The 16,356-nt window shown below is 36.1% G+C and overlaps 1 protein-coding gene across 1 annotated transcript in view; it reads right to left on the bottom strand.

Annotated features, from left to right (window-relative positions):
• The window catches only part of LOC149796445 (uncharacterized), a 251,870-nt gene that overhangs the window by 25,020 nt on the left and 210,494 nt on the right, over positions 1 to 16,356 (bottom strand). Inside the window, exons 23-25 of the mRNA XM_089960532.1 lie at positions 10,854 to 10,933; positions 9,595 to 9,728; positions 2,846 to 2,934 (exon numbers count right to left, since the gene is read on the bottom strand). Of these exons, the coding sequence (XP_089816658.1) occupies positions 2,846 to 2,934; positions 9,595 to 9,728; positions 10,854 to 10,933 (303 nt within the window). The remainder of the gene's footprint in view (positions 1 to 2,845; positions 2,935 to 9,594; positions 9,729 to 10,853; positions 10,934 to 16,356) is intronic.

Genomic DNA, 16,356 nt, shown 5'->3' with positions numbered 1-16,356 from the left:
ATAACACTGTATGTGATTATTTACCAGTTGGAGGAGAAAGTTGCATGTTGTGAACAAAATTCTGTCTGTTCCATTGTCAAGTCAGATGGTCTGACATTTCTGTTTCAAAACATTCATCCATGTCTAGTTCCATATGGTCAGTACAGATGGCTTGTTGGTTGGAGATCACAGGTTCCTGACCATTGTAATCATACCAGTTGGTCAGCAGTCAGAATCGCATACAAAAGATGCTTTGCAGTCTGGCCATTTAGTGTGGTGTGGTTGGTGCACACTGTTCATCTGTACCATATTAGCCAGACTGAAAATCTTTACGACTGACTTGTTTTCTTAATATTTTCATGCACTAATGGTGGAGATGATTGAAAGCCCTAATGCCTTGTTGGGGTGGTCATATTTGTTTGTAAGTCATTATGTGGGTTTCTAGGCTTGCCAGTGGGATTGCTATATATATATATATATATATATATATATATATATATATATATGCTACAATACAAAAAAAGCCACTTCAACGTGTCTACATATCGACAACAAAGTATTTTGAGTCATATAATCATATACAATTCCATGGCATGATTGGAATAGCCTGGGTTTTCTTCTGTATTCATGGATACAGTAGGTTCTGGAGCTGTTTCCGCATCTACATGATGGGATGGAGAGGCCATCTCTATATCATCCACGAGTGTAATCAAAGATTATACTGTATTCTTGGACATAGTATATTCTGGCACTATTCTGCATCTTTATTGCGGGGTGTGTGTGTGAAGAGGGCATATCTACATCACCCATGAGACAAAATCAATGATTCCATTGCATTCACAGATAAAATATATTTGGGCGTTGTTTCTTCATCTGCATGTGGGGTGCACTGATATCTCAATATCCCCTACATTAGTAATCAACTAGCTGGATGTGAGATGCATGTTAAAATTTTGCTACAGTGTGTTGGAGTACGACTGTTTTTGTGGCCTCTGAGACATTTTTCAAAAATGTTGAACCAAGTATTTTGAACCAAAGTGCACACATTACATGTGTGAGCCAATGAGCAATTCTATGCATAGGCATGTCTTGTGTCCATCTTCAATGACCTTTAAATTGCTTACACTTGTTGCACTTGGTTGTCATCTATGTCATGAAGCAGAGGAACAAACAAGTGAATACAACATATATATAAAATGTGAACTGTGTTATTGAAGTAACATTGAAATTTAATTGCTGACTAGTACAACACCCAAAAACTTCTTTGGTGAAATTTAATTTTACCAATCAAAATCACATGTAACGTAAGAAATGGTATGATAAATGTAAAAATATGAATTAATTCATTAGAATACACAAAAATGTTACATGAACCATATAAACGTTTTTAACTTTCTATACCACTGGAAATAAAAGACGGATGATTTGAAATTTAAGTATAAGATTAAATCATAAATGGATTCTATGAGGGCATCTTTATAGCGTGATAGCGAAGGTGAAAAATTCTTTAAACCAGGTGTAACAGTAGCCACCTAGTGGTAGAGAAGGGAGTTTTCAGATAAGAACTGCTTTCATTTGTCTACATAATATATAGACAGAAAGATATTTCTGTCTTTGCTGGAAGGCTGGATTTGATGGTAGCAGAAAAAGTATCCTATGGTAATGTGATCAAGTAATTTTTGTGACACAGAAATGGGATGTTATTTGCTTCAACAGTTTTGGCACTTTACCATTGTGGTCAGCACAGTGCTTGGCCACTAACATTATTGCAATTAAACGTTTATCATGCACTCAATTAACTCATGATAACCTGCATCATGGAATTTTCCATTCTGGATCTTGCTGTCATTTAACTCTGTATCTACCAGCATTTATTACAATAAATATATATGTTTCCTGAATTACTTTTCTTTCCAAACAAACAAATCATTAATTAAATGAAAACTTAAGTATTCACATAGAATTAGTCTCTTTTGTCATTATCTGAACCTTAATTAAAGTTTCCTTGCCGTAGGGGTGACTTTAACCCCGTAATTACATTACACTAATGGCCACTGACCACTTTTTATTGCAACAAAGCCAACTACCATAAACCTTAAATGTTTTCAATGCCAGATACGCTGTTTAAAATAAATATTCACTGCCATCGTACAGGTTTTATCATCTTTTGCAACTCTGGACATTGCTGGTGCCAACAGAGACCACCACCAATGAAAAGCTGTAGACATTTGTTCAAAAAAGTGCACACAAGGTCTCAATTTTGGGAAATGAAGAACAAAACAATTGTGACCTGCACTGAATGCACCAAACTTCTAACTAATGTCAACATAATACATTTTTGTTTCCAAATGGTCATTACATAATACGTATGCAATAAGGAAGTAATTATCATTTACAGGAAAGTGTAAACACATAATTACTATTTTGCATTTGCTTTATTTGACAAGTCTTTTTTAAAGCATGTAATCACCTTCCATGCTATAAAGCAAAGTCACTTAAGTATACAATAATATGAAAATGAAACATTTGTACCACCAAAATGAAAAGCAATGTTATCTTTAACTCACATGCTGTAAGAAAAAAATACAGAGAATTCATTATTATTCAGAACATTTTGTGTGGATTTCCTGTTTTTGACACAAACAAATCAACACACTTATATAACCTAATGAACAATGATTTTTCTGTGTTAACAATAGGACCACTTTCCCAAAACCAAGAAATTAGTATTGTACCCATAAAAAAAGAATTTTTTGAAGAGCCACTAAAATTGTTACTCACGAAAATAATACACAATACTGATTTTATGTTAAATTTCTGGTCACTATCGAAGAAATAACCCCACTGTTTCTGTACAGTAACCAACCTGTCTAAGCTCATGAATATTCTTCTGTTTTGGTATGACTTTTATTGAAGTCCCTTCTTCCTCTGCTCCTTCCTCCTCCTCTATTTGATCTGAAAACAGAATAGGCACAAAAAAATATAGCAAATGGTGTACAACAAAGATGTCCAGATAGTATGACACAAATTAAAGGCAAAGTACTAATTCAGAAAACCCCAAGCTCTGTACAATCTGAACATGACCGAGGTCGTTTTAAAATAAAGTCATACGACAACTTTGAATTCCATTGAAGAAGTCCTTGCAAAGCTATTGAGTGGAACAAAATTTGTGACATGGAATGGCCTGAGAATGTGGATGGGCATAGGTAATACTATATGCACCACCTTGGAAGATACAAGAAATAATATATGCACCACCTACACTACAATGGCCGACAGTAATACTACATGTACCACCCTCACCACCATGGCAGACATGATCAATACTATATGCACCACCCTCACCACCATGGCAGACATGATCAATACTATATGCACCACCCTCACCACCAAGGCAGATATGATCATTATTATATGTACCACCCTCACCACCATAGCAGACATGATCAATACTATATGTACCACCTTCACCACCATGGCAGACATGATCAATACTATATGTACCACCCTCACCACCATGGCAGACATGATCAATACAATATGTACCACCTGCACCAAGGCATACATGAGTAATACTATATGCACCACCTGCACCACAAGAGCAGACATGAGTATCACTATATCCACGACCTGCACTACCATTGCAGACATGAGTATTACTATATGCACCACCCTCAACAAAGCATAAAATTGTTTTAAATAACACCCGAGACAACAATGCTATTTAGATGCAAGAACACAGACCTTCACCTATGAGCATTTTGTAATTTGAAAATGGATCAAAGTAGAAGACAACTTTACCACCTACCTCAAAATGAATGTTTACTTTGTATGTCTTGAGTATATCATACAATGACAACTTAACAAGAGCTTGAAATTTTGTTATAGTAACATGGATGCCCCACGACTCCCTGAAATAACCAAAATACAAAGCTTATCTAAGGTGTGATGGACAGATCAACACACACACCCACGGATAACCCTCTTGAGGTGGGATATACAAATAACAGTAATTAAGATTTTCAGAATCAGTCATTATGCATTCTGATGAGTTGGAAAATTCCAGATTAACGTCAGAATTTTACATCAAACATGGCTGACATAAATTTCTGATCCCAATGGTGGAATTTTCCCATCCAACACAATGTAGAATTTGAAGACTTTTTTCTCACATTCTGCAACAAAAAATGATGGTCAACTTCACAACTGCATATTGTTAATACTGCTGCAACTTTAAAACTGCAGAATAAAGTGGCCCAGACTTACAATGCATCAGAACTGTTTGAGGAAGATTCCGCAATATTAAAAATAAATAGGTCAACAAACGAAGTCCACTCCTTTCCCTAAGATTAAACAACACAGAATTTTTTTTATTGTGTCCTTGATTCAAATTTGATATAGAATTTTGTTTTCATAAATAATAATAAGATAATTTTTCAACAAACGTCTCTTGAATGGACTGACACTCCAATGGCCTAAATGATTTTTCATGAATCCTTGATAAGACTGTTTCTTCCTAAACTGTGTAGTGTTAAAACCACCTCCAGATAAGCTCCCAGAATTTTACCCTTTGTCATAAAAATGGGGGGGGAGGGAGGGAGAGAGAACAAAAATGAGGGAGAGGAGGAAATGGCAAATGTTCAATATTTACATTACAATATCCATCTATCTCTCTCTCTTCCTGCTGTACTCTGCAAGATCCCTTTTGATTTGAAATCAAAATCTTCAAAAGCTGTTGCATCTAGTTGTATAAGCATTAATCTGTTGATTGTTTCTGTGCTTAATTTGTTCCTTATATGAGTACTGAGAACTCCCTTCCACAGTCTGCTGTCTCTAGGGGCATACACATAGCTAGCTTAGCAACCAGCTGGAACAAGTTTGAAAACTGTTCTTTATGGTTTTTGTGTGGGTTGTCTTGGTTACTTCTGCTCTAAAATCTGATGTTTTACTAATATTAATTCTGCCAAAGTTTAGCTTTCTTGAATTAGCAGTCTACTGAATACTCTGCCAGGTTTACATTTCCATAATGCTGTATTAGGTCCATTAATACCACAGTGTACTTGTTCAAACAGAGGTACAGGTGTTGTGATCAACTAAATATTTTAACTTCTTAATTTCATTTTTAGATTCTTATTTATTAAATTTATTATACTGCATCTGCCAGTCTATAAGTCGATACAGAGTACAAGCTGAGTCAGCAAATTTTGAATATTTTCCATCCTTCATCCATATCCAAATGAATGCTGAGTATTAGACGAGGCCAGATCAATACCTTGACTCCAACTTTTTCGCTTTGTTCCACACAGTACTGTGAATTTTATCCCATCTGTAATTCTGTAAATTTTCAGGTCAGGATCAATAAATGTAACTAAAAGTACTTAATTTGTGTCAAACGAGGTAATATTAACTAATTATGTACTTTTAGCTACATTTAATGATGCTGACTTGAAATTTACTGAGTTACAGATAGGATAAAATTTGCCATGATGTAAGGAATGAAACTATAGTAATGTTCAGTTCCATTTATATTACTGGTATCACCCTTTGCTTTTTCAGATTAACAGCAGCATGTAAATTGCATCTCAGATGCTTTTTACAGTTTTGTTTTGAAAATAGAGAGGGGCAGGCATATGAATTCCATCGCATTTTTCTCCCTGCATCTAATGATCAAATAAAATATGACCTGATATGAGATTTCAGCTTTTTTCACGATCTTTTGTACCTTACTGCCCCTGTTTAGCGGAAGCTTTTGTCAAAGAAAGAAAACAGTAATAAATAAAATAGTACATGTAAACTATTCAAATACATACAATACTCTTTCAGTTTCAAAGTTTAAATATTTATGATATCTATATCCATATGGACTCCTATTAGGTTAAATTCCCAAAATGGCCATTTAGCAAAATTTGTTTATGATCTCTGCTCATGCAAGTTACTTTAAATTGCTTTGAAAGTTCTGTCAGCAAGGATGTAACCAGTTACTGAAACATGAGTCAGCATCTGGCATTTCCTTTCATTACATGGTACTGTATTCATAATACCCTATGGGTTGCCTCATTTTTCCCTATATGTAGTCTCACTAATTTGACCTGGTCTGCTGAAAGTTTATATCAAACAGGTGTTAGCTTGGATGACCTAACCAAAGCTGTAACATATTTAATTAGTATGTAAATAACGCTACAAAGCCATGTGGTTCTTGGTACAATGGATACGGTAACTAAAACTAGAAGGAATTGTTTACAGCGATATTTACAGTGATTTTAGTCGATAACAGAATATAGTGTTACACTTGTACATGAGTAAGATCACAATCATAAGGTAAATAAACAATACAAATTACAATTGTCCTGCAATCACTGAAGTCACTCTCTCTCTATATCAGATCATATTTTATTTATTCACAAGGTGCAAGGAGGTAAATGTGATGGAATACCCGTCTTTGCAATTGTTATTCATTTTCTAACTTGTCTATTCTAATGCACATATATGTATCAAATTTAAACACTATATATTACTAGTGCATTTTTTTTAAGCACAATTACATCTAATACACACATTCATGTAAATATTTATAATTCTTCTTAATCTGGGGACCTTTATTTCGTTCATGATCTCTAAAATATTGTTTTACACATTATTTTTTGTACCTTTGGAGAATGTATTTTACACACAACGAATTATAAGGAATAATCCATATACATGTCGATTTGAAGTATAAGTATCGACTTGAAGGCTGGCAAGTGCAGTAACCTTTATATAGGACTATATGGTTTAAAGCACATGATCCTGCCTGGGTTAAATTGTGAAGAGAAAAGAAACAAAAAGTGCACACTATTTTTAAATTTTCTGTATTTTAGTTTGGCTTTCTAGACTGCCATTTCAACATACCACTGAAATGAGGGGTTGACCGTCATGCCATGACTTTTTGTCCATCCAGCATGTACATCAGACTCCTATTTAACACCATTTTTGGTTCAGAATCACTCACTGGTTTCTCCATAACACTTTCCCAGCTCCAATAATGTGAAATACTTCCTAATGTAAATATAAATTGCCTTAATCACGATGACCAATATTTGATGAACAAAAACATTGTTTAAAGATGAACCATGCTAGGAATTGGCCATTTCGGGTCTTCCAGATAGCATGCATAATAAACATGCATTTGTAAAATTTTCTTGATGCAAGGTTTAAACTATGTCAAAATGCTTGTTATGGGGCCCAATGTGCCAGTTAAATTTTAGTTTAACAACCTTTTATGTCAAGCTGAAGACACCAGATTTATAAACTGTTTTGACATTTTGTTTAAAAATACATGTTGTGACAGGTTCTAACAAGATTTTCAAGATGGCTGCCATGGAAACCATAATGGCCTCAGATCAACATCATTTTCATTTAGGACAAACTAGATATTATATGCAGTCATTAAGTGAAACCTCATGTTGATGCAACCAACCATTTATAAAGAGTAGTGATAACAATAAGATTTTCAAGATGGATAATGTGGTGACCATATTGAATGTCAAATTGGTACCATTTTCATTCAGGACAAACCTGGCCTCAGAAGGGGTCTTTAGTGAAAACCTCATGTTGACACGACCATCCCTTCAGGAAAAGTATTGATAAAAAAGTTTTCAAGATAGCCACTGTGTGGCAGCCATAGTGGATGTCAGATCAGCACCAATTTCATTTAAGACCAACAGGATATCAACAAAGTCTATTGGCGAAAACCATACATCAATATGACTTTCTGTTTGGAGGAAATGCACTAACAATATTTTCAAACTCAACAGTGGCCATCAGATCAGTAATATGACCAACAAGACATCATAAGAAGCCTTCCATTGAAACCACATGTTGATATTGCCATCCATGTATTAGGAATAACAGTAACAACATTTTCAAGATGACCACTGTGGTGGCCATATTGGACGTCAGATCAGCACCATTTGCATTAAGGTACAACCAGACATCCTAAGAAGTTGTTTAGTGAAAACCCCATGTTGATATGACCATAACTTCAGGAGTAGTGATAACAAGATCTTTAAGATGGCTGCCATGGGGGCCATATTGTATGTCCCAATAGCAACATTTCATTTAGGACCAACAAGACTATGGGATGAATGTGAGTTTAAAGTTTCAAGGTAATCCTCCAAGCAATTTAAGAGAAGTTATAATAAAATTGTGCTGATGGATGGATGAAGTACCATCCTATAAGCTCTTCTGGTCTTTAACATGTTGAGCTAACAATAAAATGGAATCTGATAGGAATTACTTACCCTGAAATTGGATATTATTTGAGAAATGAAACACAAGATGCACTACTTTATTGGAGTGCGCTCCAAACCCACAAAATCAACAAAACAGCTGAGTGTTTAAAAAAACATAAAAATATTGTACAAGATGAAAACAAGAGTACTGTGAAAGGTACATTATACACCTGCTCCATGTTTAACAGTCTTTTTATGTAGGCATTAGTTGACGATGATCAACTCATATTATTTACCAACAGGTCTTAACAACCTTGACCATTGGTTAAGGTATGCAGTCTTGAAATAAACTTAATATGAAGAAACCATTAGTCTCTTATTAGACAGAACTTTGGCATTAAGACCCCAGAATCACAAGGGTCTCTAGGTTTATTTATGATTCTAAGTGCAAGTCATTCAAAGGTCTAATCAAGGAATGTTTCTCTGAACCATAATGACCCTGACCTTTGGACCCCAAAATCAATATGCCTGTTCCATAGCTTAAGTGCATGCCCTCCGGAAACTTTGGTCACACTATGAGGCCTAAAGTTAAAATTTTTTAAAAATCCCCATTTTCCATCTTTCAGTGATGATGTAGGCTTCTTTCTTACTCAGTGATTTGCTGAAGTTGCATAGACAATAATTTAAACTTTATGCAGAAACCATTTTTCTTCCCTCAGTGTCCTTGACTTTAAACCTTCAAATAAAAATATATCTTCTTTTCCCCAATTGTAAGCAATCTTCAAGGTTAGTTCCAAGTCTGTGAAGTACAATTCATTTTATTGTGTGGAAACTATTTTTATTATTTTCAGTTACAGTCATCTTGGCCTTTGGCCATTTGATCCCCAAATCAAAAAGTTTTTCCTTACCCCAAGTGAAAGTCATCCATGATGTTTGGTAACTGCAAGGTACTGTATGGAAACCAATGACAGCAACCTTGACATTGACTGTTTTAACCACAAATTTCACAGCATATTTCCTTATCCCAAGTGCACAATATCCAAAAAGTCATATAACTGTTGATGGCCAACCTGAGCACAGGCAATTGTGCAGAAACCAGTCTTCTTTCAGTCAGAGACCTTGACCTTTTGACCCCCCAATCAATAGGGGTGTTCTTTACCCAAAGTGCATGCCCTCCAGAAACTTTGGCTACACTATGAGACCTAAAGTGTTTATGCAAAAAAAAACAACAACATTTTCCTTCTTTCAATGATGTCATCTGGACTCCAAAATTAACATTAACAAAGTTTGGTAGCTATAGCTGGTGGGAAACCCAAGTCATTATGCAGAAACAAAACTGGTAACCGAGAGATGGATGGATGGACTGATAACTTCATATGCCTCCTCCCAACCTCTAAAATTTTACCATCAAGGGTTTTGAATCTGTGAATGAACTGTGACAGGTTAATGGGAAGGTATGTGATTGCTTCTGGAGTATTTTCCATCAGGACCTCAACAGTTTGTTTCAGCATTTCCTCTAACTCATCCTTTGCCAGCATCCTGAAAGGGATCAATCAGTAAATTATACATCTGTATTTAGAGAATAACTGACTGTAAAAACAAATTAATAACTTTGGAGTATGTTTTGGGACTTAAAAGAACACTATGGCTTCTACAATGCACTATTCAATTAGACTTTTATTACAAAAATGCATATAAACAGTTGGGATTTTCCAGGATATTGGAATTCACCACTTAAATAACCAGGACTATTTACAGGTAATTATAAAATGCAAGACATGAAATACTGTAAGAGTTTTTATATACGAACACTGAATTAAAACAAAACCCAATTTTCATAGCTTCATATGCTTTTGTCCAACACAGTAACAAGAGTGTTGCTTTTGCCATTTCCAGCTTTGGAAGAATGTACATGTTCATTACATCCTTCAGGGTACACAAGAACCAACTTTCAAAACAAATGGAAGAGATCTGGACTGACAAAATCAAGTCTGTTTGTGGTTTGACAAAATTCTCATGAAATCGCATTCAATGTTTGGTCATATCTCAACCAAAAGAAATGGTTTGACATTTTGCTTTTGAAACTTCTCAAGTTCTTCAGATTAAAATTTTCATCCCAATCACCGCATTCTTTTATTTATTACAGTTACTGCTACCTATGATAACTTTGGTGATAACAATAGTGCTGTCTTTCCTATTAACTGTTAAAACTTAAATTGTAGTGATTTATGATTGGCTGTTGTTACTACTGTACATCCAATTAACAAATCTCGTACATAAGCTTTGTTTGCTTCATTGATCTTTACTTTTCTAATGTTTTTTGCATCGTTTTTGTTTTCTTCAAACAACGCTATATTGGCATTTATTGTTATAGCAATGCCAACAATTTAAAGTGAAGGTTCTTTTTGATGCTTGGCATTATGCACAGCGAAAGAGATATCATTAGGCATATCCAACATATACAAGGGTTTCTGGAAGCTTGTATTCTATGTAGTGGGACCTTATTAAATAGTTTATGGTCCCCACCCCCACCCCCACTAAACTGTGTCATGTAATATTGTGCAATCACATACACCAGACACTGCTCTTGGTGTTTGGTAGAGTGATGCTAAAGTAAAGCTGAATGACATGGTGGAACTATTTTCTGCATTCATTTAGACCTACCTTAATAGCTCCATAGATTGCTTGTACGAGTCGGTTTCAAAAATGTTGCTTTCTAGAACTAAGGAGTACACTTCTCTTTGCTAAAATATGAAATTGGAGATAAAACATTTAATACTTAATACAAAAGCGTCTTCATTTCTTAACAGTATGAATAACACTGGTGGTACAACAGTTCATGGCATCCTGCAATTAGTAATTTGACATTTAGAACAAAAAAAAAACAAACCACAATCCCAACACAATGCCTTGGTCACATCTTTCATTCAGAATACTGTCTTCTTAACTTGGACTAAAACAACAAGGACATGAAAACAGGAAAGGAGAAGTGAATTTGTACTAAAACCTCAAGGACATGAAAGCAGGGAAGGTGGAGGGAACTGGCAATAACAGCAGGTAAGTCTTATATATTTAAAATCAGTTTTACCCCCCAAAAAATATTAAAAATTACAGTATCTCCAAAAAATATTTAACATTAGTTTTACTCCACAAAAATATTTAAAATTAGTTTCACCCCTAAAATATTAAAAATTAGTTTCACCCCCAAAATATTAAAAATTAGTTTCACCCCCAAAATATTTAAAATTAGTTTCACCCCCAAAATATTTAAAATTAGTTTCACCCCAAAATATTTAAAATTAGTTTCACCCCCAAAATACTATAGTTAGATAGTAGTAATACATTATCTGCTAATATTATATTGCTGTCTTTTCCAACCTGATGTTAGGCTGGTAGCTCCGTAACAGGTGTTAGAAAGTTGTTTTTGTTCTCATGGGTTAATGAAATTTTGCAGCGTGTGATAGGCTATACATGGCAGCCAACAACAGGTGAAGAATCTAGGAAAATCCAGGTAAGAGCCACTGACCACAGGAAGCTACTGGCAAGGTTTCTCAAACACCCACACAACACCCACACTGAATGAACCTGAGACTCAAACCTATGCAAACAGAGGTGAGATTACAGTGACTGGTAAAGGTGCATGAACTTTCCATCTGTCCCAGCAGGATGTTACTGCAGACTGAGGATGGCTTGTTGACATTTTGCTGGGATGACACTCTCAGGCCCAATCCACAAATGCCTTTGTTCTTGTGTGCCATCCAATGCAGGCTGACCAAAGATAAAGTGGAGTGAGACTGTCAAAATGGTGGCTTTCATAAAATCAACCCGAGAGAATGATTAAGAAAGGTCCAGGATGCAGCACTGCATAAACTTCATGGACTTTGATTCTTATAAAGGAAAGATCTCTCTCTCTCTTTTGAAAAATTAAGCCAATCTACATAGAAATAGTAGTTGCTGAGGTATCAGAAGAACTGTGGACATGGAGCATGAGATGTTCCAAAACATTTTTTTTCACTTTTTGTTTAGTTAAATAGAAACACAAGGTTCTGACTGGACAAAGAAGTTAACTTGATCATCCCTAGCATAAAGTAATAGAACAGCCTTGGCACAGAAACTGAACTGTAGTTGCCTATGAAACAAAGGTAATGCCCATCTAAAGATAAGGCAAGAAATTCACTTCTAGTGTATCCTAAAGAAGTAAAAGATTATGCTGTAGGCAAGATTATCAATGGAAGTTTAGACAATGACCAAAGACCACATGAAAGGTTCGTCACAGGAATTAATAAGCTAGAGACTGGTCTATGGAGCACAGAATTTATAATAAACTTGGGGAGATGAGGGTCTGATCTTACAGGAGTCCATCAAGAACATACAATTATTAGTAATTGCTGCTCTATAGTCCTTAATGATGGAAACTTAGCAATCATTTTCTTCAAAGAAAAGAGAAGAAAATCTTCAATAACTATGGTCAAAGAATGACATTGGAAAGATGCCCTGCTGAATGCACTAATTACAGTATATTCTCTCTTTGTTACTGTTAAACTTTGGGGAATGGGCAGATTCTCTTCCAGAGCAAGTGATCAGTCTTGAAACTCTGCTCGAAAACTTATCTTGAAGGATAGATCATTTGATGAGCCTGACATTAAGGTGGAGCGCATGTGGTATGTTGTATAGAAGGAACCTGTGCTATCAAAGCAGATCCCTCCTTAGCAGTAACTCCTTGACTCTGTGAAGAACTAGTGTGATTATTCTTCAAGGCAGGTGTACAGCTGATCCCACTTCAGACTTGCTCTCTGGTCTGGCATGATTAACGTGGACATTAGTTGATGAGAAGTAAACAAGTCAACCATCCCCCCCCCCCACAAATTAGGCTGTACACTATTAATGCTGACGACTGCACAATACCTCGCTTGGATAAAATATTTATCTTGCCTGGAATGTGGCAGACTGAGAGTGATTCCTCTGAAGCCATCCCCTGAAGGAAGTTCCAGACTTGTATACAAAGAGGTATGTGTGCATCCTTGTCATCTGTGTTACACAACAACGATGCCAAATCTGATGTGGTGGTTCATGATGACCATAAAACAAACTGAGTCTTATGAGACTGATGTAGTTCCTGAAAAACAGTACACATTTTTAAGTTGCTGATATGCATGGAAGGTCCATGCCCAGACCACATGCCGTGAAGAACAACCTAGAAGCAAAGTATTGCAGCCTGAATCTGAGGCATCGGCATACAGGAACAAGTCAGGTTCTAGGACATTTATCAAACTTTTGTTATAAACCTGTCCTGATTCATCAACCAGCTGAGGTGGTGACAGACCTTGGGTCCTAACAGAATCTGACCTGAATGAGGGTCCCTGTGAGAACTCAGTTTCTAGCAACAGAAACTAGGAGGACTTAAATAAGTCTTTTAAGGAGAACTAGATTTACTGCCATGTTCAGCATACCCAGGATAGGGAGGTAGAGGCAAGCAGACAATGAAGTCCTCTCTAATACTTAAGTTGTCAGGGAGAACATGTGTGATCCCATTGAGATGAACATGCAATGTCTCTTGACCTGTGAGGAAATTTCATCCCCACATATGTGAGACACAGAAAAGAAATCAGATCTGACTTTTCCTGATTGGAGATTAAGCCTTAATGAGTCACTGTCTTCCAACAAGCATGACAGCCTTGATGAGTCACTGTCTTCCAACAAGCATGACAGCCTTGATGAGTCACTGACTTCCAACAAGCATGGCAGCCTTGATGAGTCACTGTCTTCCAACAAGCATGACAGCTTGATGAGTCACTGTCTTCCAGCAAGCATGACAGCTCTGATGAGTCATTGTCTTCCTGCAAGCATGACAGCCTTGATGAGTCACTGTCTTCCAACAAGCATGACAGACTTGATGAGTCACTGTCTTCCAGCAAGCATGACAGCAAAATACATCAAAGAACTTATCGACCAGTCATTAATTCTAAATGATGAACTCCAGTGATCTCCCATCAAACTCATAAAGACTGCATTAGGCCCGACTGTGTTTTCCCAGCAAAATGTCAAGCCATCCCCATTCTACGAACAACTTACTGTAGACAGCCAGACATGTAGGCCATCAGCTGGAAAAGTCAGTAATGTAATAATAGCAGTTACTGTACTACTGCTATTAACATGTAGTTTGTGTGTGTGTGGGGGAGATAAAAATATATTAACAGAATGCTAGCAATGGGTAGAAAATGTCAAATGAAATACAGATATATTTGAGGTAAAATTTGCCAAAAGACTTCAATTAGAAAAGATCTTAAGTGTCCATGGAAACGCATAAACTGCATACATGCCAAAGAAAAGAAGGACGATATTCCAAATGCTCTAAGTGACTAAGGCATAAGACTGGGACTGTGGACTAGTGCTGGGAATTAACCTCAGATGAATCACTGCCAAGAGACTTACAGGTGTCTTAGTAAGGAATGTTTGAGAAATGCTGTATCAACCAGTCATCAAAATATAATTCAAGTAGCTTCATTCATATTTTGTTAACTGTACATCCTTTATCATTGTCCCTTTGATATTATTTCTTCTTTAAGATGAGAAAACATTGTCACACACATTAATAAAAAAGGCACACTTATGCTCATCCTTGTTATTATTATTATATACTTTTCTGCTCCAGTCTGTTCTGGCATTTCTGTCCTCCCATACCATTTGCTAGTGAGGTCCCAAGTGGCAGACTGGTCTAAAGAGCTCTCTGTCATGGATCACTGCCATCTCACCTCTGCATGGGTTCAAGTCTCTGGCTCAGCCAATGTGGATATGTAAGAAAGCTTGCCAGTAGCTTCTCATGGGTCGGTGGTTCTTTCCAGGGTTTTCCAGGTTCTTCCTCCACCATTAATACTGGCCGCTATGTATAGCCTATCTTGCGCTGAACAATGGCGTTAAACCCTATAACAACAACAACCATTTGCTAGGGTGCACACATAATTTTTTTTTTGGAGGGGCAGACATGTAATGGTCAGCTAATGTTTTACGGTTGTAGGCCACCTTGCCCCTATGTGCAGGTGCCCATGACTGTCTTGTTTTAGATATGTATATGAATTTGCCACATTTTTATTTAGCTACTACACTACCCTAACAATGTGTATACTGATGTGAAATGAAACTGCAGAGTTCCAAGATAACAAATCTCTAGATTTCTTGATGTAATCTGCTTGAATTCCATGTTTCCATATAAACTAAAGAGTTTGTCAACTCCAAATCGTCATATGCTTTCTTTGGCCATGCCTTATCTAAATAGGTGTGGAATCAACAGCAAAAAAAAGGAGGAAAGTATGAGGAAATAAACATAAATGTATTAATCAAACACTTAAATACCTGTGAGATGTGAAAAATTGTACATCACAAACATAAGCAACAGTTTCATAGCTTGTTCAAGCTAGCTGTGCATATACCCCTTCGGACAGCATTTCTCTTTTTCAAAATAAGAGTTTTCACTAACATGAACTCTGCCCATGTTTCACTTTTTGAATCAGTCTTGTACTGCCTACAATGCCAGTAGCTCTTCTGTTGTAATACATAATGCTGTATTAGAGTTTCACGTCCATCAATACCATGATTTGCTTGTTCAGATGTAGGTATTTTAATAAAATAAATAGGTTTACTTCTCAATTTCTTTTTAGATTCTTTTTTATCAATTTATCTCAACACTTATCTTAAATTAGCACACAATTCGCTGAATTTGTTCAGAAAAGAAATAAACACTGCACTTTACTTTTAAACTGCCTATATTTTAATTTATGATGGGTATTCTCCATTCAATTTGAAACTACCGCTGTAAAGGGGGTGACCAGCATGCCGTCATGTACCAACACCAGCATGTACATCGGACTCATATTCAAGTTCAATTTTAAGCTCAAAATCACACATTGCTATTTCCAGTAACACCTTCCCAAGCTCCAACAGACTGATATGCTTCAAAACTCTCAAAACCATTGTCATCATAGCTATCTTCAGCCAGAATTTGCTGACTAAAATCATTATCTGAAGATAACACATGTTTGGATTCAGCCATTTTGGGTTTGCTCGTGATCTTTATTTTAAAAGACACTTTTGTAAAACTTACTTGTTGAATTTGAGTTTAGAACTATGATAGAATACTTGTTCCAAATGTACTGATCAATTTTATTTTAAG

Source organism: Sinohyriopsis cumingii, chromosome 6 (genome assembly GCF_028554795.1).
Source record: "Sinohyriopsis cumingii isolate HCF-2022 chromosome 6, ASM2855479v2, whole genome shotgun sequence".
In the NCBI taxonomy this organism is placed as follows: domain Eukaryota; kingdom Metazoa; phylum Mollusca; class Bivalvia; order Unionida; family Unionidae; genus Sinohyriopsis; species Sinohyriopsis cumingii.
The sequence above is the reverse complement of the archived record's forward strand: the minus strand, read 5'-3'. Positions and strand labels throughout refer to the sequence as shown.